This window comes from Oryx dammah, unplaced genomic scaffold (genome assembly GCF_014754425.2).
Source record: "Oryx dammah isolate SB20612 unplaced genomic scaffold, SCBI_Odam_1.1 HiC_scaffold_11056, whole genome shotgun sequence".
Classification (NCBI taxonomy): domain Eukaryota; kingdom Metazoa; phylum Chordata; class Mammalia; order Artiodactyla; family Bovidae; genus Oryx; species Oryx dammah.
The window spans coordinates 21,108-48,645 of NW_024080450.1; the positions used below are offsets into that span (position 1 = coordinate 21,108).

Here is a 27,538-nt window from a genome sequence, read left to right on the forward strand (position 1 = left end):
AGAAACATTTTCAATTTTTATTTGTATTCCTCTATGCCAACAACATCAGGAAGTGTAATTAAAAGCAAAATGCTTTTTAAAATAATAAGTTGTAATAATTCTTATAAATCTAATAAATGATGTATAATACCCATATTGGGAAAATTATAGGAGACACTGTGTTCATGGATTGGCTTACTTACTATAAAGGGGTCACTTTTCCTCAAATTAATGTATAAAATCAATGTAATCTCAAAATCACAGCTTAGTTAAACTAAAAATGAAATCACTTCTAAAATTAATGTGCAAGTGCAAAGACCCAAAAATAGCCAAAATGCTCTTGAGGAAGAAAAAGGCAGATTTGAAAAATCAGATATTCAAGATTTTTTTAAAAACTAATACAGTAAGGATTTGACATAGTAAAGTAAGTAAGTAAAGTCACTCTGTCGTGTCTGACTCTTTGTGACCCCATGGACTGTAGCCTACCAGACTCTGAGGAGCCTCCTAGTCCATGGAATTTTCCAGGCAAGAGTACTGGAGTGGGTTGCCATTTCCTTCTCCAGGGGATCTTCCCAACCCAGGGATCAAACCCAGGTCTCTTGCACTGCAGGCAGACTCTTTACCATCTGAGCCACCAAGGAAGCCTGGATTTGGCATAGTGATAGACAAGTAGACCTTTAGAACAAAATGGCCCATAAACAGAACAGCCATGTATGTGCCTTGATTGTAGCAAAGTGATGTGAATATTACTGGAAAAAGGATTTACTTTTTAGAATAAGTGGGGGTTTGGAGACCAACCGAATATATGGGGGAAAATAGATGGGATTATTACTTCACATCAGTTCAGTTCAGTTGCTCAGTCCCGTTGGACTTTTTGCAACCCCATGGACTGTAGCACGCCAGGCTTCCCTGTCCATCATCAATGCTCAGAGTATACTCAAACTCATGTCCATTGAGTTGGTGATGCCATCCAACCATCTCATCCTCTGTCGTCCCCTTCTCCGCCTGCCTTCAGTCTTTCCCAGCATCAGGCTCTTTTCAAATGAGTCAGTTTTTCGCATTAGGTGGCCAAAGTATTGGAGTTTCAGCTTCAGCATCAGTCCTTCCAATGAATATTCAGGACTGATTTCCTTTAGGATAGACTGATTGGATCTCCTTGCAGTCCAAGGGACTCTCAAGGCTTCTCCAACACCACAATTCAAAAGCATCAATTCTTCAGCGTTCAGCTTTCTTTATAGTCCAGTTCTCACATCCATACATGAGTACTTGAAAAACCATAGCTCTTTTGGCTTAAAACTCAGCATTACTTCACATCATACACAAAAATTCATCCACAGTGGATCAGAGGCCTAAAAGTCAAAGGCAATGTTCCAAATAATTCAGGTGCAAATGCAGGAATATGTTCATTATTTTAGGGTAAGGAAAACACAAAACCTACTAACTGTAAACGTGTACATTGAATCAAGGACTTTTTCCCATTGAAGTATATTAGAAAAATGAAATAATGGTCTTCAGAGTAGGAAAATATATTTTCCAAAGAACTCAATTGAAGAATGGATGGAAAAACAAGTACTCATGAAAGAGCATATTTACGTGTGCTTAAAACATACAAAAAGATGTCCAGCCTCTTTCCTAATCAGGGACATACAAATTAAAACCACAGTGAGAATAGTATTTACCTTCTGTGTTGGCAGAAATCAGAATCTGATGATTTGAAGTGTTGCTGAGGATGTAGACTATGAACGTGTGTGCTAAGTCATTTCAGTCATGTCTGACTCTGCCACCATATGGACTGGAACCCTCCAGGCTCTTCTGTCCATGGGATTTTCTAAGCAAGAATACTGGAGTGGGTAGCCATGTCCTCCTCCAGAGGATCTTTGTGACCTAGGAATTGAACCCGTGTCTCTTGGCAGGCAGGTTCTTTACCACTGGTGCCACTTGGGAAGCCCCCAAGAATAAGGAATAGTACACTGCCTATGAAGAGGTAATTTGTTACAAACAGTTTGGTCCGACATAGTATTGGAAATCCTGATCAGGATTTAATTAGTCAAGAAGAAATAAAAGGCATCCAAATTGGAAAGGAATTAGTAAAACTATCACTGTTTACAGATTACTCTATTTGCATTTGACCCTTGACTAGTGCAGGGGTCAGGGGTGCCAACCCTCCATATAGTCAAAAATCCATGTGTAATTTATAGTTGGCTATCTGTATAGCCAGTTCCTCTGTATTAGAGGTTCCTCTGTGTTTGAAGTTTTGCATTCACAGATTCAGCCAACCATAGCTAGTGCAGTACTATAGTATCTACTATTAAAAAAATCTGTATATAAGTGGACCCACGTGGTTCAGACTCTTGATTGTTCAAAGGTCAGTTCTAACATAGAAAACTATAAAGACTTACCAAAAAACTATTATTATAACTAATAAGTGAACTTTGCAGGGTACAAAACTAGTATACAGAAATCTCTCTCATTTCTGTGTACTAATAGTGAACTATCAGAAAGAACAATTAGGAAAACAGTCCCATTTGCAATTGTATCAGAAAAATAAAATACCTAGAAATAAATTTAACCAAGGAGGTGAACACTGAAAACTGGTGTACACTGAAAACTACAGGAATATCCTAGGAGATATTTCAGATACCCTAGGTTCAGTTCTAGACCACCACAATAAAGCAAATACAGCAGTAGAATGAGTCACACAAATTTTTAGTTTCCCAGTGCATATGTTATGTTTACAATATACTGTAGTCTATTAAGTGTACAATAGCATTACATCCTTTAAATTGTTCATATAGTAGTAAAAATACTTAATTGATAGAAAATGCTAATATGACAACATAGGATTGCTGTAAATCTTCAGTTTGTAAAAATACTCAGTAACTGTGAAGCACAGTAAAGCAGAGCATAATAAATCAGGGTATACCTGTATTCTCATCCACTGGTCCATTTATTCCTGTGCTAATACTGCAGTGTGGTCATCACATCATAATGTCTTATATATGAAAGAGTGAGGGGCAGTTGTTAGTCATATTAAGAAAATCAAATTGGATCTCTACCTTCCATCATACATTAAAATCTATTCCACATAGATTAAATAGTTATATATGAAAGAAATTATACCACCCTTAGAACTATAAAATACAGGAGAATATATTTCTCACGAGGGATAGGGAAAAACTTATCAAAAACACTATAAAATGAAAGGTTGATAAATTGGATGCTGCTCAAAACAAGTAACCTGTTTTCCACAGAAATACTAAACTGAATTTTAAAAGACAAGGTACAAATTGAGAGAAGCTATTTTCAATACATAGAACTGATAGACAATTAGTGTCCACATACATAAAAAAGTATCACATGGTTAAAAAAAGAGATTGTCTTATTTTTTTACTGGCTCATAGGATAATAAGTTTTAAAAATAGATAAGAGACATCAAACATTTTACAAAACAGGGAAATATTAATAGCAAAAAACATGAAAAAATGTCCAACCTTGCCTCTGTTGGGAGAAATGCAAATGATGACCACACTGAGAACTTTCTTTCCCCACTCAATACATAGGCAAAAATTATGAAGTTTGGAAATACCAAGATTCAGAGGTTATAAGTCAAAGGAGTTATGGATTGGTTTACATTGGTGGAAATGTAAATTAGTACAAATATTTTGCATAAGTTTGTTGTTCTTGGAAATACATTATAACCCAGGAGTCAATAAACTTCTGTAAAGGAATAGGCAGCAGATATTTTAGGGACATATCAAAATCTCTTTCACAAGTACTGAACTGTGCCACTATAATATAAAAACAGCCATAGGCAATACATAAATGAGCATGGATGTGTTCCAATAAAATTTTATTTACAGAAAACTGCAATAGGCCCCTTTTGGGCTATAGTTTGCTGATCCCTGATAAGACCTGTCAGATGTATATGCCTAGAGAAACTTCCCCATGTATCCTGTAAACTGTGTGCTTAAATGTTTATAAATGTGTAACAGCCCAGCCAAAAATGGAAAAATCTAAGTGTAAATCTTCAGTGGAATGGGTAAATTTTAATTATAATCACACAATGGTTTATGCAGTAGTGAAAATTAGTGTATAAATCCAGGCAACAAAATAGATGAATCCAAAAGAGAATGTTAAATGAAAAAATCTTAGAACCACATCAAAGTGATACCAATTTTTTAAAACGTAAAATCAAGCAAAACTGAATACTCTTGCCAAAAATGTTTAAGCTACATATAGATCAGGTCTTAAGGTCTTTCGGGCTTCCCTGATAGCTCAGTTGGTAAAGAATCCGCCTGCAATGCTGGAGACCCTGATTTGATTCCTGTGTTGGGAAGATCCGCTGGAGAAGGACTTTCATGGAAGGACAATCCATGGACTGTATAGTTTATGGGGTCGCAAAGAGTCGGACATGACTGAGCAGCTTTCACTAAGGTCTGACTTCCATTTTAAGGGATAAATAGGGATTAGAAGCACAAGTTAAATTATACCTAATGGAATCAATGAGGCAAATCTAGAAGATGGACACTTTGTAGGACAGTTGGCCTGGTCTCTTCAGCAAAGTGTTATGGAGAAGGAAAAGTGGAGTGTGGGGAGGGGATGTTCTGGATTAAAGGAGGTGTGAGAAATGATCAGTAAAAGACAGTTTTGTACAATTGAAGAAATTTAAATATGAGTAGGTATTATAATGTTTTATTAGGTGTGATGATGTTATAGTTAAATTATAAATTTTTTTTTTTGTAGCTTACTCCATGTGAAGTTTGAGATGAAATGTCATGTTAATACTATAAAATAGCTAAGTGAAAAAGGGGATGGGATAAATTGTTAAGAAATTATAATGATTGTTAAAGTAGTTGTAGAGTATACAGGTGAAATTTTTCATAATAAAAAGTAAAACAAGCAAAATGAAAATATATTGTTTTCTGATGCATCTATAAAATAGTAAAAGATGAAAATGATAAACACTAAATTTGTTACTCTTGTGGAGGGCACATAATATAGTTTTTAAGTAAATTAGTGGAATCATGGGTGTCCTTTTTAAAAAAAGCTTTATTCAGTTATAATTTACATAGTGTAACATTCACCTATTGTAAGGATATAATCCGATAATTTATAATAAATTTAAAGAACTATGCAACCATAACCATAGTTTAAGACATTTCTGTCATCCCCCAAAGTTCCCTTATATCCATTTATAGTCAATCTCAACTCCATCTTCAGCCCCTGGCAAATTCTGATCTGCTTTGTGTTCCTAGAGATTTGCATTTTCTGGTAATCGAATGTGAATGGCTTCCCAGGTGGTGCTAGTTAAATAATCTGCCAGCCAATGCAGGAGACACAAGAGATGTGGGTTTGATGCCTGGGTTGGAAGATCCCCTGGAGAAGGAAGTGGCAGCCCATTCCAGTATTCTTGCCTGGGAAATCCCATGGACAGAGGAGCCTGCTACAGTCCCTGGGGTTGCAAAAAGAGTCAGACACAACTGAGTGCATGCATGCGTGTGCGCACCACACACGCACACACACACGCACACACACACACACAATGTGAATGGACTCATGTATTCTTTTACATTCGACTTCTTTCACTTAGCATAATGTTTATTTTGTTTGTTTGCTAGGCTGTGCCACATGGGATCTTAATTCCCCAATTAGGGATTCATCTCACATCCTCTGTATTGGAAACCTAAAGTCTTAAAACACTGAACTGCCAGGGAAGTCCCTAGCATAATGTTTTTGAGGTTTTTCTATGTTGTTCAGTTCAGTCGCTCCGTCGTGTCTGACTCTTTGCGACCCCATGAATCGCAGCACGCCAGGCCTCCCTGTCCATCACCATCTCCTGGAGTTCACTCAGACTCACATCCATCGAGTCCGTGATGCCATCCAGCCATCACATCCTCGGTCATCCCCTTCTCCTCCTGCCCCCAATCCCTCCTAGCATCAGAGTCTTTTCCAATGAGTCAACTCTTCGCATGAGGTGGCCAAAGTACCGGAGCTTCAGCTTTAGCATCATTATTTCCAAAGAAATCCCAGGGTTGATCTCCTTCAGAATAGACTGGTTGGATCTCCTTGCAGTCCAAGGGACTCTCAAGAGTCTTCTCCAACACCATAGTTCAAAAGCATCAATTCTTCAGCACTCAGCCTTCTTCACAGTCCAACTCTCACATCCATACATGACCACAGGAAAAACCATAGCCTTGACTGTCAATCTAATCACACTAGGACCACAGCCTTGTCTAACTCAATGAAACCAAGCCATGCCTGCGGGGCAACCCAAGATGGGCAGGTCATGGTGGAGAGGTCTGACAGAATGTGGTCCACTGGAGAAGGGAATGGCAAGCCACTTCAGTATTCTTGCCTTGAGAACCGCATGAACGGTATTTCTATGTTGTAGCATGTGTCAATAATTCATCTTACTTTATTGTTGAGTAGCATTCCATTGCATACATGTTGTTTATTCCCTAGTTGATGGACATTTGCTACCAACATCTGATGCATGTCTTTGTGTGGAGGTGTTTTCATTTCTCTTAGGTGGATACTTAGGAGTGAAATTGCTGGGTTGTATGGAAATTTGTGTTTGACTTTTATTTAAGTGTCTTGTCAAGCTGTTTTCCAAAGTGACTGTACTGTTTATCATTCCCACCAGCACCATAAGAGGGTCCCAGTTTCTCCACATCCCTGCCAACACTTGATATTGTCTCTTGTTTTGATTATAGCCAGTGACTATATGAGTGGCTGTATAATTTTAGCTTGCATTTCCCTAATGACTAGTGATTTTGAATATCTTTTTATTTACTCATCGGCTATTCTTGCATCTTATTTGAGGAAATATTTATTCATATCTTCTGCCCATTTTAAAGTGTGTTGTCTTATTATTGTTTCACGCCCAAGGTAAAAGAAACCCAAGTAAGATGGTAGGTGTTGCAAGAGGGCATCAGAGGGCAGACACACTGAAACCATACTCACAGAAAACTAGTCAATCTAATCACACTAGGACCACAGCCTTGTCTAACTCAATGAAACCAAGCCATGCCTGCGGGGCAACCCAAGACAGGCGGGTCATGGTGGAGAGGTCTGACAGAAGGTGGTCCACTGGAGAAGGGAATGGCAAACCACTTCAGTATTCTTGCCTTGAGAACCCCATGAACAGTATGAAAAGGCAATAGATTGGATACTGAAAGAGGAACTCCCCAGGTCAGTAGGTGCCCAATATGCTACTGAAGATCAGTGGAGAAATAACTCCAGAAAGAATGAAGGGATGGAGCCAAAGCAAAAACAATACCCAGCTGTGGATGTGACTGGTTATAGAAGCAAGGTTCAGTGCTGTAAAAAGGAACCTGGAATGTCAGGTCCATGAATCAAGGCAAATTGAAAGTGGTCAAACAAGAGATGGCAAGGGTGAATGTCGACATTCTAGGAATCAGTGAACTAAAATGGACTGGAATGGGTGAATTTAACTCAGATGACCATTATATCTACTACTGCGGGCAGGAATCCCTCAGAAGAAATGGAGTAGCCATCATTGTCAACAAAAGAATCCAAAATGCAGTACTTGGATACAATCTCAAAAACGACAGAATGATCTCTGTTTGTCTCCAAGGCAAACCATTCAATATCACAGTAATCCAAGTCTATGCCCCAACCAGTAATGCTAAAGAAGCTGAAGTTGAACGGTTCTGTGAAGATCTCCAAGACCTTTTACAACTAACACCCAAAAAAGATGTCCTTTTCATTATAGGGGACTGGAATGCAAAAGTAGGAAGTCAAGAAACACCTGGAGTAACAGGCAAATTTGGCCTTGGAATGCAGAATGAAGCAGGGCAAAGACTAATAGAGTTTTGCCAAGAAAATGCACTGGTCATAGCAAACACCCTCTTCTAACAACACAAGAGAAGACTCTACACATGGACATCACCAGATGGTCAACACCAAAATCAGATTGATTATATTCTTTGCAACCAAAGATGGAGAAGCTCTATACAGTCAACAAAAACAAGACCAGGAGCTGACTGTGACTCAGATCATGAACTCCTTTTTGCCAAATTCAGACTTAAATTGAAGAAAGTAGGGAAAACTTCTAGACCATTCAGGTATGACCCAAATCAAATCCCTTATGATTATACAGTGGAAGTGAGAAATAGGATTTAAGGGCTTAGATCTGATAGATAGAGTGCCTGATGAACTATGGAATGAGGTTCGTGACATTGTACAGGAGACAGGGATCAAGACCATCCCCATGGAAAAGAAATGCAAAAAAGCAAAATGGCTGTCTGGAGAGGCCTTACAAATAGCTGTGAAAAGAAGAGAGGCGAAAAGCAAAGGAGAAAAGGAAAGATATAAACATCTGAATGCAGAGTTCCAAAGAATAGCAAGAAGAGATAAGAAAGCCTTCCTCAGTGATCAATGCAAAGAAATAGAGGAAAAGAACAGAATGGGAAAGACTAGAGATCTCTTCAAGAAAATGAGAGATACCAACGGAACATTTCATGCAAAGATGGGCTCAATCAAGGACAGAAATGGTATGGACCTAACAGAAACAGAAGATATTAAGAAGAGGTGGCAAGAATACACAGAAGAACTATACAAAAAAGATCTTCACGACCCAGATAATCATGATGATGTGATCACTAATCTAGAGCCAGACATCTTGGAATGTGAAGTCAAGTGGGCCTTAGAAAGCATCACTACGAACAAAGCTAGTGGAGGTGATGGAATTCCAGTTGAGCCCTTTCAAATCCTGAAAGATGGTGCTGTGAAAGTGCTGCATTCAGTATGCCAGCAAATGTGGAAAACTCAGCAGTGGCCACAGGACTGGAAAAGGTCAGTTTTCATTCCAATTCCAAAGAAAGGAAATGCAAAAGAATGCTCAAGCTACTGCACAATTGTACTCATCTCACATGCTAGTAAAGTAATGCTCAAAACTCTCCAAGCCAGGCTTCAACAATACGTGAACAGTGAACTCCCTGATGTTCAAGCTGGTTTTAGAAAAGGCAGAGGAACCAGAGATCAAATTGCCAACATCCACTGGATCATCGAAAAAGCAAGAGAGTTCCAAAAAAAACATCTATTTCTGCTTTATTAACTATGCCAAAGCCTTTGACTGTGTGGATCACAAGAAACTGTGGAAAATTCTGAAAGAGATGGGAATACCAGACCACCTGACCTGCCTCTTGAGAAATCTGTGTGCAGGTCAGGAAGCAACAGTTAGAACTGGATATGGAACAACAGACTGGTTTCAAATAGGAAAAGGAGTACGTCAAGCCTGTATATTGTCACCCTGCTTGTTTAACTTCTATGCAGAGTACATCATGAGAAACACTGGGCTGGAAGAAGCACAAGCTGGAATCAAGATTGCTGGGAGAAATCTCAATAATCTCAGATATGCAGATGACACCACCCTTATGGCAGAAAGTGAAGAGCTAAAAAGCCTCTTGATGAAAGTGAAAGAGGAGAGTGAAAAAGTTGGCTTAAAGCTCAACATTCAGAAAACGAAGATCATGGCATCCGGTCCTATCACTTCATGGGAAATAGATGGGGAAACAGTGGAAACAGTGTCAGACTTTATTTTTTTGGGCTCCAAAATCACTGCAGATGGTGATTGGGGGCAGGAGGAGAAGGGGACGACAGGATGAGATGGCTGGATGGCATCACTGACTCAATGGACGTGAGTCTGAGTGAACTCTGGGAGTTGGTGATGGACAGGGAGGCCTGGCATGCTGCGATTCATGGGGTCGCAAAGAGTCGGACACGACTGAGTGACTGAACTGAAAGTTCCTTTAGATATTCTTGTTACAGAACCTTTATTAAATATATGACTTGCAAATGTTCTCTTCTAGACCATGACTTGCCTTCTAATGTTCTTAACGTTCTTTTGAAAACAATATTGCAGTCTATTGATTTTTTCTTTTATAAGTCATGCTTTTGGTGTTCATTTAATAACTCTTTACCTAAGCCAAGGCCACAATGATTTTATTTTATGTTTTTAATTATTCCTTGAAAGTCTATGATCCATTTATTTCATTTTAGTAAAATACACATAAAATTTACCGTTTTAGCCATTTTAAAGTATACAGTTTTTGATATTATGTTCATGTTGTTGTGTGCCCATCACCACCATTCGTCCCCACAGCTCTATTCATCTTACAAAACTGAAAATCTGTACCTATTAAATAATAACTCCTCATTTTCCCTCTCCAACACTGGCAGCTACCATTCTACTTTCTGACTTTGATTACTCTGTGTAGCCGATAGAAGTGGAATCATACATAAATATTTGTCTTATTGTGACTGACTTATTTCACTTACTGTAATATCCTCAAGTTTTCATCTGCGTTATAGCGTATTGCAGAATTTCCTTTGTTTTTAAGGTTAATGGTCCAGTTTATTTATATACCACATTTTGTTTATTCATTTGGTGCCGGTTACTTGGGTTGCTTCCATCTTTTAGCTATTGGCAATAATGCTGCTGTAAACATGGCTGATGTTCACATTTGTTCATTTGTTTATTGTACAAATACCTCTTTGATACTCTGCTCTCAGTTCCTTTGGAAATATGCCCTGAAGTAGAATTTCTGGATCATATGTAATTCTTTTTAATTTTTTGAGGTACTTACTGCTTTTATACAACAGCGATACCACCAACAGTGTGCAAGGGTTCCAGTTTCTCCACTTCATTGCAAACACTTGTCTTATTTTTTTCTGGCAGTACCCATCCTAATGGGTCTGAGGTAGTATCTCATTGTAATTTTTATTTGCCTTTCCCTAATGAAGTGATGTTGAGGATCTTTTCATGTGCTTATTGGCCATTCATTTATCTTCCTTGGGAAACTGTCTGTTGTAGTCATTTGTCCATTTTTAAAATTTAGTTGTTTGGTTGTTGTCACTGAGTTTTAGAAGTTCTCTGGATATTCTGGATATTAATCACTTATCAGATACATGATTGGAAGACATTTTCCCCCATTCTGTGGGTTGACTTGTATTCTTGTATTCAAGCAGTATACAGGATACTGCTGAATCCTGTTGCCTGGTATTTTGTTGAGGATTTTTGCTTGATGTTTCATAAGGGATATTAGTTTGTAGTTTTCTTTTCATGTAGTGTCTTTATCTAACTTCAATATCAAGGTTATGCTGGCCTCATAAAATGATTTAGGAAGTATTATCTTCTCTTCAGATTTTTGGGAAAATTTTGAGAAGGATTGATTTAGTTCTTGTTTTTCTTTTTCTTTTTTAATTGGTAGAAAATTGCCTTACAATGTTGCGTTGGTTTCTGCTGTACAACAGTGTGAATCAGTTATTATTTTTTATATGTATATATTATCCCCTTTCTCTTGATCCCCTACCTCTCCCCCCATCCCACTGCTGAGTTAGTTCTTTAAATGGTAGAATCACCAGTGACACCATCTTGTCCAGGGCTTTTCTTTGCTGGGAGATTTTTGATTACTGATTCAGGCTCTTTGCTGTAATAGTTACAGGTCTGTTCCAATTTCCATTGTTTGTGATTTAGTCTTGAAAGGTTTTGTGTGTCTAGGAATTTTTCCACTTCATCTAGGTTATCCTGTTTATTTCACATATATGTGTTCATAATACTCTCTTATAATCATTTCTGTGTAATGAGTAGTAATGTCCCCATTTTTATTTCTGATTTTAGTAATTTGAGTCTTCTCTCTTTTCTTTCTAAGCCCATCTAGCTGAAGATTTGTCAATTTTAAAAATTTTTTTGAAGAACCAACTCTTGGTTTCATTAATTTTTTTTCCTCTCTATTTTTCTTTTCTCTACTTTGTGCTAATCTTCATAGTTTTCCTCTGTTGACGAAAAAAGATGCACAGTGTGGGCGCTGTGAGTTAAGTTTTCTTCCAGGGAAAATGACTGTAGTCTGGGAGACAGCACCTCAGATAGCTCTGAGAAACTGCTTCAGAGAGGAAGTGAAGGAAGGTCAACATATAAGATTGTGGTGAAGAGGGCGTTCAATGCAATCAGGTACTTATTTTACAAAAGATTTTCTGCTAGTCACAAGGAGCTGATGTCATCTTGAAGGAATTTAGTGCTTTTCTAGATATGAGGAGATGCAAGGATTGGGATCATGAAATCAGTTCCTGAAAATATCTGTCTAAAACCCTGCTCCACCAGTTTCCCTGGAGCACAGAGTGCCTCACTCTCCACCCTGAATTCCTCTCAGGGCATGTCAGAGGTCAACAGCTACAGCAGCACAGGGTTCAAACTCTGCAGAGGCAGATGGCAAGTGCCCTTGGCAAGTGCCAATTTGTAGTTGACAAGGGCCCATCATGGTTATAAATTTGACCATATTGGGAGCTGTGAGGGAAGCCCCAAGAAGCTTAGTGTCCTTAAAATTCAGTTAAATTTTACATTAACGTAACATAACAGCAAAAAACTATTCAGGAAATGAGTCTTAGTAGATATAGACCTCCATTAACAAAGTCTTCCCTGATAGCTCTTTTGGTAAAGAATCATCTGCCTACAATGCAGGAGACCCCAGTTCAATTCCTGGGGCAGGAAGATGCCCTGAAGAAGGGATAGGCTACACACTCCAGTATTGTTGGGCTTCCCTAGTGGCTTAGCTGGTAAAGAATCTGTCTGTAGTGTGGGAGACCTGGGATCAATCCCTGGGTTGGGAAGATCCCCTGTAGAAGGGAAAGGCTACCCACTCCAGTGTTTTGGCCTGGACAATTCCATGGGCTGTTTAGGCCATGGGTCGCAAAGAGTTGGACTCGACTGAGCGACTTTCACTTTTCTATTAACAAACCAGCATTTAATATTCATTGAAACATCTTTTCTTCCCAAAATTACCCTTATTTTTACCAAATGTAACCAAATTAAGACTAGATTTTCTCAGAATAATTCTGGTTACGATAAACTTGGCCTGACAATCTATATAACCATAATTGATCTTAGACTTTTTAGCTATGCTGAAACTTTTATGAAGAGTTTTGGACTGAACTTCTCAGGGCCAGGAGAGTCATGCAAAAAGCTTATCACAGATTTCACCTAACAGATCTATGTGAATTCCTCCCTTATTAAGGTCTCTAAAATTTGAGATTTCTGTTATCTGTTAGAGATAGCCTTCCTAAATTATCTAATAAAGCTACTGGAAACTTGAGAGTTTCCACTCTTTGGAGGGATCAGATAGTAAATGTTTCAGCTTTGCTTACAAAAGTATAATTTATCAAATTACTGTAAATAATTAGTCATTAGTTTGAGGGGAAAGGTTTTCTTACACCTGGAAAACAGGCTTAAACCAGTAGTTTTTCAGATAGAAACCATGTAAGTTATAAGCATATTCACCAGTTCTTTCAGTCCTTTTGTTAATCTTGGTAAAGCCATCAGGCTTCTCATTAGAATCCTTTCATTTCTTACCTAGTTCAGCATTATGGTCTGAAAATAAGAAACTTGTATTTATCCAAAAGTCCTTTCTATAAATTTTCTTGAAGAGGAAGCATTTTTGCAAAAGCATCAGAATAAAACCATAACTGTCTATAACAGTAAAAGACTTAAAAAGGCACTTTTAAAATCTGATTACAGTGCAATTAACAAAGGAACTTGGTTATGGCTGTGACAACACTTTGGATAACTGATAACATTTATCAGAATTTTAGGCACTCCATTTAATTTCTGGGATATCTATATTAGTAACATTTACCATACTGTATAACCTAAGGAGATTTATTACTTATTCAACAATACCTCCCATGAATTCAACATACCAAATGAACCTTATTAGTTCAATCTCTCTCTCTAGGATGTTTGAGAAGCCTCCTAAAGCATCCCAAAGTTAGCTAGTGGTCAAAAGTGCTTCATTAGAATTTGATTTAGGACGTTTTGTCAATAAATATCAAAGGGATTTAGGACACTCAGAAAGGTCCATAAGTCACTGTGAAACAGTAGTTACTTGGCCAAAGTAACAATTAAATACTGCAAGGGCAAATGTAGAACAGATTGTTTAAGAGGAAAAGAAACTTGAAAATCCGTTATCAAAGGCAATTTAACATCTTCAGAAAACTTGTCTCTTTTTTAACAGAAAAGCCAAATTTAAGTTTTATACCAGCTTACTTTTAAAGTTCATTTACTCAGCTAAATTTACCACCTAATTTATTTTAGCACAGTTTTAACTTTCAAGTTGTTGAATATCTGGAGAGACCCTAAAATATAATCATTTCTGAAAGTTCACCTAAAGCTTTTTATCTCATTTGTATTTTGTTTCCTTAAAACTTTTTCCACGTTGAGTTAGTTTTCTTGTCAACAAATTTGTAACAGATAAAATAAGGTCTTATTTGACCTCTAGTAAACCTAGGTTCAGGGCTTCCCCTGGTGGCTCAAATGGTAAAGAACCTGCCTGCAATGCAGGAGACCCAGGTTTGACCCCTGGCTTGGGAAGATCCCCTAGAGAAGGGAATGGCAAGCCACTCCATTATTCTTGCCTGGAGAATTCCATGCACAGAGGAGCTTGGTGGGCTACAGTCCATGGAGTCACAAAGAGTCTGACATGACTGAACAGCTATCTCACACACAAACCTAGGTACAACAGGAATATTATACTTAACATTGATAAGCCTAGACATATCTATATAAATCAAACCAACAAGCTTAAGCCACCTTCAATAATTACAGATATCAATTCAGTACTGAATATTTCCCAGATCATGGATCCTAAAATTTATCTTGGGCCAGTTTTTATATATTTAGATTTAATTTGTAAGCTCTTACTTTCAAATCATGGAGAAGGCAATGGCAACCCACTCCAGTACACTTGCCTGGAAAATAACTATGGATGGAGGAGCCTGGTAGGCTGCAGTCCATGGGGTTGCTAGGAGTCGGACACGACTGAGCAACTTCGCTTTCACTTTTCACTTTCATGCCTTGGAGAAGGAAATGGCAACCCACTCCAGTGTTCTTGCCTGGAGAATCCCAGGGACGGAGGAGCCTGGTGGGCTGCCTTCTTTGGGGTTGCACAGAGTCGGACACTACTGAAGCGACTTAGCAGCAGCAGCAGCAGCAGTAGCATCCAGTCTATCAGAGAAGACAATGGCACCCCACTCCAGTACTCTTGCCTGGAAAATCCCATGGACAGAGAAGCCTGGTAGGCTGCAGTCCATGGGGTCACTAAGAGTCGAACATGATTGAGCGACTTCACTTTCACTTACTTTCAAATCAACTAAAATAATTCATTTACAAGTTAACTTTTACACAGAGATCGAACCAGAAATCTCAGTTTTTTTCCACTTGAGTTCAAAAGGCTTTTTCCCCACTCCCCACTTTTTTTTTTTCCTGAGGGCCTGGCCACAGGAGACTGTGTCCCCACTCAGTTGTTTGGCATGAAGCATCTCAACACTGTAGCCTGCAGGCCAGGTCTTGGAGCTAGTGAGCCCAGATGTCAGCTGCCACATCAGCAGTATTCACATCACTGAATTTTCCCCAGTATGTCTGTCACCAGTGTGTGTCCCCAGGGTGAACCGCAACCACCCCTCACCTTTGCAGGAAACTCTCTGAGATGAGCAGATAGATATAGTTCAGGTTTCTATCAAATTACTGCTTTTTCCCTTGGCCTTGGTGTGTGTGAGGTTTTGTGTTCAGCCTTTAAGAGTGAGATCTCTATTTCCCCTAGTCCTGTGGGGCTCCTGTAGTTAAGTAAGCCCCACTAACCTTCAAAGCCAAATGCTCTGGGAGCTCATCTGCACCTGTGGGTTAAGGGGCCTGACTCGGGGCTCAGAACTCTTATTCCTCTGGGAGAACCTCTGAAATATAATTACTCTCCAATTTGTGGGTCACACACCTGGGGAGTTTGGGATTTGACTATATCACAAGTCCACCCCTTCAACTCATCTCATTGTTTTTTTTCTTTTATGTCTTTAGTTGTAGAAAATCTTTTCTGATAGGTTCTAGTTTTCTTCATAGTTTTTTTTTTTGTTTGTTTTTGTTTTTTTTAAACATACTAGTCTCTTAAATCATGTAGAAAACAAAAAGTATAGTCACGTGTCATTGTTACAATAATACTGGCTTTTATAATTACCCATTTATTATAATGTTTGTTTCCCCATGTGGCTTTGAGTTACTGTCTAATGTTCTTTATACCTTCCCAGCACTATCTTGAGCACTTCTGGCAGGTCTAGTGGTCACTAACTCCTTTGGATTTTGTTTTTCTGGGAATGTCTTGATTTTAGATTCTTGGTTGAAAGTTTTTTTTAATCTTCAGTATTTTTAATATTTCAGCCCATCATCTTCTGGCCTTCAAGTTTCTGCTCATGATTTTATTGAGGATCCTTGTATATGATGACTTGCTTCCTCTTGCTGCTTTTATGATTTTTCTCTTTGTCATTGTCTTTTGAAAATTTATTATAATGTGGCTTGCTGTAAGTCTTTCTTGAATCCATCTTACTTGGAGTTCTTTAAGCTTCTTGGATGTTTATAGTCATATCTTTCATCAGATTTGGGAAGTTTTTAGTTACTATTTCCTCATATAGTCTGGCACTTCCTCTTTCTTTTCTCCTCCTAAGACTCCTACAGTGTGTCTGTTGTCCTGCTTGATGGTGTCCCACAGGTCCCTTAGGCTCTGTTTGCATTTCTTTAATCTTTTTCTTTCTGTTTCTCAGCCTAGATAATTTCTGTTTTCCTATCTTTAAGTTTATTGATTCCTCCTTCTGCATGCATATCTCTGCCTTTCAGTCTCTCTAATGAATGTATTGTTTCAGCTATTGTACTTTTTAGCTCCAGAATTTCTTTTTGGTATCTTTTGGATTTTTTAATCTCTATTTATATTTCCATTTTGTTCACACATTGTTTTAAAGTCTTTGTTGAATATAACTGCCGTAAATAAGTCTTTTCCAGGAACAGTTTCTATTGATTTTTTTTTCCTTTCAATGGCTTGTACATTCCTGTTTCTTTTATGCCTTGTGATTTTTTTGTGGAATATGAATCTAGTACTGAGTCTAACATTTGAGTGTAGTAATGTGGTAACTCTGGAAATCAGATTCTCCACCTTCCGGGGATTGGTGGTGGTTGTTTTTTTTGTTGTTGTTGTTATCAGCTGTGTGTTTCACAGAACAACATAACATGTAAGCTTAGTGTCTTAGGTATTTAATGAGCCTTTCCTTAGGTATTTGTAGTCACTTTCTAATTTTCCCCTTATAGGCAATTGTTTTTTAGTGGCCTGTTTTTTAATGTCTGGTTCTCAAAAATGGAAAAGCAAAAAATGAAGTGGGTGTGGGGAGAGGACTAGCCTTTTAAATCCACTGGAAGTCACTTCAGCTGGAGGGGGAAGGTCTTACAACAATGAGGGGGAAGTACAGCAACAATGACTGCCTATCTGTCTGTCTCTTGGTCTGCATCTCTGTGATGAGAAACAATAATTAGTGACCAGAGTACAGATCCCCATTATTTGGAGGAGAAGTTCCTTTCTGCCCACCCTGGCTCCCATAAGTTGTGTTCAAACTACTCCAGGAATATGCACACATCACTAAGAGTGGTGGATGGGTAGTTGCTATTGTACTGAGATATAAAATTGACCAAACTTTACTGCGGTATACCACCCAAGTGTTCCCCTGAAATTTGCAAGCCTTCAACAGACTTCAGAGTTCCAAAATAGTTGTTTCAAAATCAGACAGATTCTGCCAGTGCAATTATTGTCTGTGTGAGGACTCAGGTTTCTGGTGCTTCCTACTCTGCCATCTTCACAGAATCTTCTCCATGATCTAATTTTGAGTTAATTTTTATGTGTAATGTGAACAGTTCACATTCAGTTTTTGCGTGTCTGTATCCAGTTTTCCCAGAACCATTTGTTTAAAACAATTTTATTTCTTTAATGAAGTACCTTGACGTTTTCATGAAAAATTAACCATAAATGTGAAGGTTTATGTCCTATCTCTCAATTTTGTTCCAATGATCTATACAGCTATACTTGCACAAATACCATACTGTCTTTTTAATTATATTCTTGACACATAATAGGTGCTCAAAATTTTAGTTAAATTGAAATTGACTCTACCAGGAAAATGTTGCAGGGAAGAGAACACTTACTCTGCTGCAGTGGGTGAATCACTGGAGTTACCTGGTAGCATTGAGGGCAGCTACCTGAGGCTCCTCGTGGGCTGTGCGGCAATGGTAAGTGTGGATGACAGAAGACATATGTATATATACATATGGATATAGATACAGGGATCTGTTATATGTGTATATACATATTAAAGGTTCTGATGTCCCTTTACATTTTTAATTCCATCTAAAACTTCTTTTAACCAAAAGAATTAAATTTCAGCTGATTCCTCAAGAGAAAGAGAAGGACCCCAAAGGGAGGAAATTACTTTACCTTATGTATATCACAAACAAACCAAAATATAACACTCTCATTTTATTCTAAATCCTTGTGTCATATCACTCTGAAACTATTCTAAACATTTAGTGGAAATTACCAGTGTTTATGCTTTTAACCTTAATTTCTGGATTCCAGCCTATACGTAAGTCTTTGTTGGGGAGGGGTAACTTTGACAATATGACTTTTAAATTTGCATATTCTGAGGTAAATCACGCAGTTTCTACTCAAAAATAACTTTTTAAGAGGTTTTGAACTTAAGGCCAGTTATTCTCTTATTTTTTCTGTTTCTCATACATACATAACTTAGTTATTTTTTGTGGCCAGAATAGATGTTTTCTTATTTTGTGTTTGCCAGTCTTTTTCTCTTCTGACTTACTGTTAGTGTTTAATAATTGGGGGCTTATAAAATTAAATGAAAAGTTCTAATTTTGATTATTTGGACAGAAAATTGATATTGAATTGGCTAGACTTATTAAAGAATATGTGTTCTTACACTTGCTGCATCTTTGTCTTTTTTCTTTTGAGGTGTGCATGTTGTGAAAGGTGGGGTGGTATGTGGTTTATTTATTTTTGTTTCATTTCTCTAGTTTCCTATCAAGGCGTCTTTTGAGAACTTCTGTCCTTAGGCTGAAAAGAAAGTTTATGCCTCACTAAAAAAAAAAAAAATCGAGGACAAAATTTGGGATAGGCATGCTGGTAATGGTTCACTTCAGTTCAGTTCAGTTATTCAGTCGTGTCTGACTCTGCAACCCCATGAATCGCAGCACACCAGGCTTCCCTATGCATCACCAACTCCCGGAGTTCACCCAAACTCATGTGCATCAAGTCGGTGATGCAGTCCAGCCATCTCATCCTCTGTTGTCTCCTTCTCCTCCTGCCCCCAATCCCTCCCAGCATCAGGGTCTTTTCCAATGAGTCAACTCTTCGCATGAGGTGGCCAAAGTATTGGAGTTTCAGCTTCAGCATCAGTCCTTCCAAAGAAATCACAGGGTTGATCTCCTTCAGAATGGACTGATTGGATCTCCTTACAGTCCAAGGGACTTGCAAGAGTCTTCTCCAACGCCACAGTTCAAAAGCATCAATTCTTCAGTACTCAGCTTTCTTCACAGTCCAACTCTTACATCCATGCATGACCACTGGAAAAACCATAGCCTTGACTAGATGGACCTTTGTTGGCAAGGTAATATCTCTGCTTTTCAATATGCTATCTAGATTGGTCCTAAGTTTCCTTCCAAGGAGTAAGCGTCTTTTAATTTCATGGCTGCAGTCACCATCTGCAGTAATTTTGGAGCCCAAAAAAATAAAGTCTGACACTGTTTCCACTGTTTGTCCATCTATCTCCCATGAAGTGATGGGACCAGATGCCATGATCTTAGTTTTCTGAATGTTGAGTTTTCAGTCAACTTTTTCACTCTCCAGTTTCACTTTCATCAAGAGGCTTTTTAGTTCCTCTTCACTTTCTTCCATAAGGGTGGTGTCATCTGCATATCTGAGGTTATTGAGATTTCTCCCGGCAGTCTTGATTCCAGCTTGTGCTTCTTCCAGCCCAGCGTTTCTCATGATGTACTCTGCATAGAAGTTAAGTAAGCAGGGTGACAATATACAGGCTTGACGTACTCCTTTTCCTATTTGGAACCAGTCTGTTGTTCCATGTCCAATTCTACCTGTTGCTTCCTGACCAGCATACAGGTTGCTCAAGAGGCAGGTCAGGTGGTCTGGTATTCCCATCTCTTTCAGAATTTTCCACAGTTGATTGTGATCCACACAGTCAAAGGCTTTGGCCTAGTCAATAAAGCAGAAATAGATGTTTTTCTGGAACTCTCTTGCTTTTTCGATGATCCAGTGGATGTTGGCAGTTTGATCTCTGGTTCCTCTGCCTTTTCTAAAACCAGCCTGAACATCAGGAAGTTCACGGTTCATGTATTGCTGAAGCCTGGCTTGGAGAATTTTGAGCATTACTTTACTAGTGTGTGAGATGAGTGCAATTGTGTGGTAGTTTGAGCATTCTTTGGCATTGCCTTTCTTTGAGATTGGAATGACAACTGACCTTTTCCAGTCCTGTGGCCACTGCTGAGTTTTCCAAATTTGCTGGCATACTGAGTGCAGCACTTTGACAGCATCATCTTTCAGGATTTGAAATAGCTCAACTGGAATTCCATCACCTCCACTAGCTTTGTTCGTAGTGGTGCTTTCTAAGGCCCTCTTGACTTCACGTTCCAGGATGTCTGGCTCTAGGTGAGTGATCACACCATTGTGATTATCTGGGTCGTGAAGATCTTTTTTGTACAGTTCTTCTGTGTATTCTTGCCACCTCTTCTTAATCAGTAGCCATCAAAAAATAGACGACAAAAAGACTGGAGCTGCTGTCTTTAAAGTAGTGAAATCCAGAGGCTGATTAGTTACCATCATTATGCTATACCTGACTTTCCCAATGGCTCAGCAGTAAAGAATCTGCCTGCAGTGTGGGAGAGGCAGTTCGATTCTTGGGTCAGGAAGATCCCCTGGAGTAGGAAATGGCAACTCACTCCAGTATTCTTGCCTGAAAATCCCATGGACAGAGGAGCCTGGCATGCTAAAGTCCTTGGGGTCACAAAAAAGTTAGACACAACTTAGCAACTAAACAACAACAACAAAGGCAAGAATACTGGAGTGAGCTGCCATTTCCTTCTCCAGGGCGTCTTCCCAACCCAGGGATCAAACCTGGGTCTCCTGCATTGCAGACAGACGCTTTACCATCTGAGCCACTAGGGAAGCCCGCATGGACGCTCAACAGTGTTTTAAGCATTGTTGTATTCATTGCTTTAAAATGAAACGTTATCAGAATACACTGGAAGTATTTTATGAAGCAGATTTAGAGTTCTATCTATACCACTTAGCAGGAGAATCACTAATGGGTAAGTTAAACTTCTTGTGACCATTATTATTTTCTGGGGAAATTATTCTTGCTCTATCAGTTTCTTAATGATGTTAATGAGATTCAAATAAAGGGATGTTTCTGTAAGTGTTTTGAAATATGAAGTGCTTTACAAGCATTTTAAATATCATTTGTATATATTAAACACTGATACATAAGTTTTTTTTCTTTCAAACTCTTTCTAAAAGATAATGTAAAAGGAAGAGGATGAACAGTCATTGAACTGTTGGATTATTTGCTCACAAATATAATTGAAATGGGTAAAATAGGGAATATTAAAGCTCAAGAATGTGGGACATAGGGAAAACCTGTGAGAGAAAGGAGCATTTTCTTCAGTCTGTCTTATGACAGGAAAGGAAATGATACTTTTCTTAGAGAACATATAAAATCTGTAATTTTGCATAGTTGAGTAGATTATGATAAAATCATCTCTTTATCATTCATGTGTAAAATATATATAAAAATTGTTTTCAAATATACTGTAAAACTTTGAGTAATACAAGGCTAGAATAGTTAAGGCAATGTGGTATGGCACAAGGGTAGACATGTAGGTTGACAGAGTAAAGTTGAGTCTAGAAAGAAGCTTTAATATTTATGTTGAATTAATTTTGAACAAGAATGTCAAGACAAGTTCAAAGGGAAATAATAATCTTCTTAACAAATAATGCTAGGTAGCCACATGCAAAAGAATGAATTTGGACCCCTTCTTCATATCATACAAAAAAAATACCCCAGAAACTTAAAAGTAAGAGCTAAAATTATAAAGCTCTTAGAAGAAAATGTAGAAGTAAATCTTGGTGACCCTGAGTTAGTCAGTGATTTCTTGGATAAACTGGATTTTGTCAAAAGTAAAACTTCTGTGATACCAAGGATACTTTTCACATCAAGAATGTGAAAAGACAAGCCACAGAATGGGAGAAAGTATGTGCAAGTCATGTTGTTTTTAGAATATATAAAGTACTCCTGCAACTCAGAATAAAAAATAACCCAATTAAAACTTGGGCAAAATATCTAAGTAAACAATGATATACCAATGTCCAGTAAGCACATGAAAAGATACTTAGCACGATTAGCCATCAGAGAAATACAATTCAGAACCACAATGAATCTCATTCACACACACTTCACTCACTGGAGTATTTATAATTTAAAGAGATGCATAATAACAAATGTTGGTGAGAATGTGGTGAAATTAGAACCCTCATTCACTAGTACACTGATAGGCTGTAAAATAGTACAGTCACTTTGGAAAACTATTTGGCAGTTTTTCAAATGGTTACACAGACCATATGTCCCAGAAAATCTACTTACAGATATATACCTGGATATATAAGAGATCTGAAAACATGTCCACACAAAAACCTGCATGAATGTTTATAGCAGCAATATTCACGGTACCCAAAAGAAGGAACAATTCAAATGTCCATCAACTGATGAATGGAGAAATAAAATATGGTGTATCCATTAATGGGATATTATTTGGCAGTAGGAATGACGTGCTGATAGATGCTATAATATGGATGAACCTTGAAAACATTTTGCTAAGTGAAAGAAGTCAGTCACAAAAGACCTTATACTATATGATTCCATTTATATCAGATATCCAGAATAGCCAAATCTATACAGACAGAAAGTAGATCAGTGTTGCCTAGAGAACAACTGAGGGGTCAGGAATTAGGAGAGAATGGGAGATGATGCTAGTAAGTTGTGGGTTTCTTTTTGGGCTGATGAAACTTTTTGAATGGGTTATGGCTGTACAACTCTGAGTATATTAAAAAATAATTGTGCTAATTAATTAAATGGATAAATTGTATGGTACATGTATAAAAATAATTTTAAAATAAAGCAATTACCCAACTCAAAAAATGTAAAGAAAAGGACATTTGCATATGTGTTTCTGCTGATTATCACCTGAAGATAGAGAAGAATCAGATGGTTGATTTGTCTCTTAATTATAATTTTTCTTTCATTTTCCATGCTTCTAGTGGCCAACTAGGTTTATTCAATGCGTGCACTTTTGTGTTGATTGATAGTGAATCTTAATTCATTTTTGACAGGAATTGGGTTCTTCTCAGACTTTGTCCCATGATGGAGGATTCTTCAATAGACTGGAAGATGATGTTCATAAAATTCTTACTAGAGAAAAAAGAAGAGAACAGCTTACAGAATATAAAGGAACAGATAATTACACAGCTCATGAACACAACCAGGCATGTAAAATAGAAAATTCTCTTAAAATCACAGTGAAATTATTTTTCATTTTTTAAAAATGTAAACAGTAGAATTCAGTTATGATTGTATAAAACTATAGTTTTAGAGTATTATCTTAGTCATTATTACACATAGATATTTATATTAAAAAGTGTGAGGTACTTCATTAATTGGTTAATATTTATTGAGCATGTGCTATAGTGCTCAGTATTGTTAGGCATCTGTATCGGGGAGTGGGAATATCAAGATGGTTAAGACCATCCTTGACTTGGACACTCAGGGTAGTTAGGGATAGGAGGAAGTAGACTGTAAAGAGAATATCACTCAGCATGATAAAGGATTTAAGAGGGAGAGGAACAATTAAAAAAAAATTTTTTTAATAGAAAAGGTAATAGACCACTCCTTGGGTAATTGGGAAAGGTATATAAAGAAGTGACATTTGCAGTGGAGTTGAATGCAAATAACTGTATAAACTGAGAAATAGAGAAAAACCTAAGGGAGCTGCAAGAGCAATGGCCCAGAGCAATGAAAAGCCTTTAGACTGAATATTCAGGAAACTGAAAAATTATGCATCTAAGAAGTAAAGACTTAAGTGAGTGTGGGATAACATGATTAGAGAAATAAATTGGAATTAAGTTATAAATGTCTTTTGATATGAAAATAAGAAGTTAGAATTTTGTCCTGCAAACCAGGGATTACAAACTATAGTTGGTCTGCAGTCTGATTTTGTAAGGCTCACAAGCTAAGACTGGTACTCACGTTTTAAGATACTGTTTGGAAAAATACAGAAAAAAAAAAAACAAAACAAAAGATATTATCATATAGAGACCTCTGAGTTTGCATTTATTTTTCCCACCATAAACCACCAGTCTTCTATTTTACTTCCTCTTAAACTATGAATCTGTTTTTTACCTTCTTTTGCCCTCTAGTCTATCAGTAACTATCTTCTCAGCCTGGAGCTTGTAATAAGTAATTTCAGTCATGTCCCCATGAACGCTTTCCCTTACTTCCTTGATTTTCTGGCATTCCCTTCACGTCAGTATGCAGCATTTGCTTTCACAGTCCTGTCTGCCTTCTCTATTACAATTTAATTTCTGTCTAACCAGGTATTCCTAGACAATACTCTTTCCCGTTTATATTCTTTTCTGAAAATCAGTGCTGTGTAACTTTTGCCATATCCTCATTTCTACTTAATGGTGGTTTGATTCATTTTTTTCTGACTTCATTCCTTCCAGTGGCTATTTCACATTGAAAAGCCCATTTTCCATCCTTTTACTGTCTTCAGTGGATGTTAGTTTTTTGTTTCCTCTGATAAATTTAGTCATTCAACAAATTAAATAGTTAAACTGTGTTGTTATATAGGACACACAGACGGAGCCAGACTCTTAAGAATTTTTTATTCCAATACAGCAATAATATCGCTTTATAAAAACACTGTATCACATGAAACTTTATTTTCAGCTTAGTATGGGACATCCTTGCCTGCCCTCAGGTACTTGTGAGCTTTGTCCTTTCTAGCACTGAATTAAATTTGGTGTTTTCCTGAGTTGCCTTGACTGTCAAATTTTGTGTACAATGCAAGCAGCCATGTTAACATTTATAGGTAGTGTATTTGTTTCCTCTTTTTACGTTGATTTTGATTTTTCCCTTTGTGGTTTATATCTTATTCTTTAAGCCATCTCAGATCATTGTAAGAATGATATTAATATACTCAAGCAAGTAATTAGGTGTTTCACATCTTTTGTAGAGCAAAATTGGGTACACATAAGTTAAATTATTAATTAATGTTAATGATATTTTAAAGTCAAAGTGACAGTCAGTGTAGTAGAAAGAGAATATAGTCTCTGAAATCAAAGAAGCCTAATAACACAAAATACAGCACTGCAGCTTGTCAGCTCTGTTATGTTGGAATGAAATTACCTGCCTTTCATGGACTATTGTTATGAAAGTTAGCAATCATGGTATAAAATATTAGAGCATTTGTACACAACATGTGCTTAATAAAGATCATTGTTTTTGTACAAGGTAGGAAAAGTGGAAAGTCAAAAAAAGGTAATTCATAGGAATAGAGATGAGAGATGGCTTTCTTAGGAGAAAATAATTTTTGAATTGGAATTTAAAGGACAGTAGAATTTGAACATGCGGAGGTGAGGGAGGAGAAGCTGGAATGCCATGAATAAAAGGATTGAGGCAGTCAAGTATAAACCAGTTTAAGACAAGATTCATTGAGTGTAGTATAAGTTTGGCACAGTGGGTTTGGAAGGATTATGGAGGACTTAAAAGCCTGATTTATGATTTAGTCAGGAGATAAAAAAGAATTTTTTAAAGTTTTTGAGCAGAAGACAAAATTCTACATGGTAATATTAATTTCACTGCAGTGCCTAGGAATAACTGAAGGAAGGTGAAGACTAGTGATGGGAATCAGACAATAGGCAGTATGGTGAGGATGTAGAAGAGCAAGAACAGATTACTAGTAGTACTGTCACTTGGTGTAGCCATTTTGGAGAACAATGTGGCATTAACTTTCACAGTTGAAGATGATGGGTGGACTGTGTGTTCTAGAAATTCTGCCTTAGATTAAACCCTGGAGACATCTTCAAGAAGAATGATTCAAGCTCAGTTGTTTGTGACAACAAAGTCAGTAGAAGAAATGAATGAGTTATAGCAATACATAACAACATGAATGAATATCAAAAACATAATCTTTAATGAAATAAGCAAGTCACCAAATAGTAATAGTTTGATACAGTTTATATAAATTTCAAAAAATAGAAAGTTTAACTGATTGCTCAGGGATACATCTGTATGTTGTAAAAGACTATTAATAATGAAGAGAGTGACACAAATTCATAACAGAGGATAGTCTTAGCAATGGGGGAAAAGAATACAATTGGGGAGAGAAATGTGGGGGATGCCAAAATATTGGTAATGTTTACATAATCTGCATATTAGTTTATTTTTCTTTTTACTTGTCATGTCAATTTACATATTCTTTGGCACATGTAAAATTTTTCATAAGTAAAAAAGCTGAGTATTTTGTCATGTCATTGAGTGTAGTGGGGGGAAAAGGAATATTTGAGGCCATTTAAAAATACTCTTTTTTTATCTACCTCCTTCCTCTCCTCCTCACACTCCTTTTTCAGGGAAACCCTTTTTGCAAACATTAAAATCATTTTAAACTGTGTATTAGTGTACCAGAAATTTTTAAAGGTGAAAAATACATCCACGCTAATTCAATCAGTCTTTAACATTTGGTTTCATTTTTGTATAGTACTTTTCCAGTACTATACATTTTGTATAGTACTTTTAAAACACTACATGCATAGGTATTTTTAAAATAACTAACAATAAGGAATATAGTTTTTGTGGCCCCTTTTCTAAACTGTAGTTATATTCTGTCAAGTCAACATTCTGTAATTGTTCATTACTATTTTTTTTAACTATTTTCTGTAAGTTTTTTTTTTAAGGTTTATTGTTTTATTTATTTTGGCTCTGCTGGGTCTTTGTTACTGCACACATGGGCTTTCTCTAGTTGCAATGAGCAGGGGTTACTGTTTGTAACCCTATGGTGCGCAGGCTTCTCATTGTGGTGGCTTTTCTTCTGCAGGGCACAGGCTTTAGGTACTTGGGCTTAGTAGTTGTACCAAGGACCTAGGGCACAGGCTCAGTAGTTATGGCACACTGGTTTAGTTGTTCCAAGGCATTTGAGATCTTCCCAGACCAGGGATCAAACCCATGTCATCTGCATTGGCAGGCAGATTCTTAATCACTGGACCACCAGAGAAGCCCTACTACCCTATTACTGAACATCTAGGTTGTTTAGAATTGGTCACCTGGTATTCATTGAATATATTCATTTATTTACTTTTTTGATGAATTTGTCCTTGGAATAAATATATTCTTAAAAATAGTAGTTGCATCAAAGCATGTAAACACCTGTATTGCTCTTGATATGTATCAACATTGTCTTCTGGCAGCAGGATATGAAGTTACTAACTTCGCCACAGCTTCGTTGTATGTGTTTGTGTGTGCGTGTGTATGCATGCTGACTCACTTCAGTCGTGTCCAACTTTGTGACCCCATGGACTCTGTAGCCCATCAGGCTCCTCTGTCCATG

General features: G+C 37.5%; 1 protein-coding gene across 2 annotated transcripts in view; it reads left to right on the forward strand.

Moving 5' to 3' along the window:
- Nucleotides 1–27,538, forward strand: part of LOC120860295 (G kinase-anchoring protein 1-like) — a 60,830-nt gene that overhangs the window by 14,814 nt on the left and 18,478 nt on the right. Inside the window, exon 4 of one of the 2 annotated variants that reach the window (XM_040236069.1) lies at nt 23,268–23,420. The exons of the other annotated variant lie outside the window; for it this stretch is intronic. Coding sequence (XP_040092003.1) covers nt 23,268–23,420 — 153 coding nt within the window. The remainder of the gene's footprint in view (nt 1–23,267; nt 23,421–27,538) is intronic. 2 annotated transcript variants of the gene reach the window in all.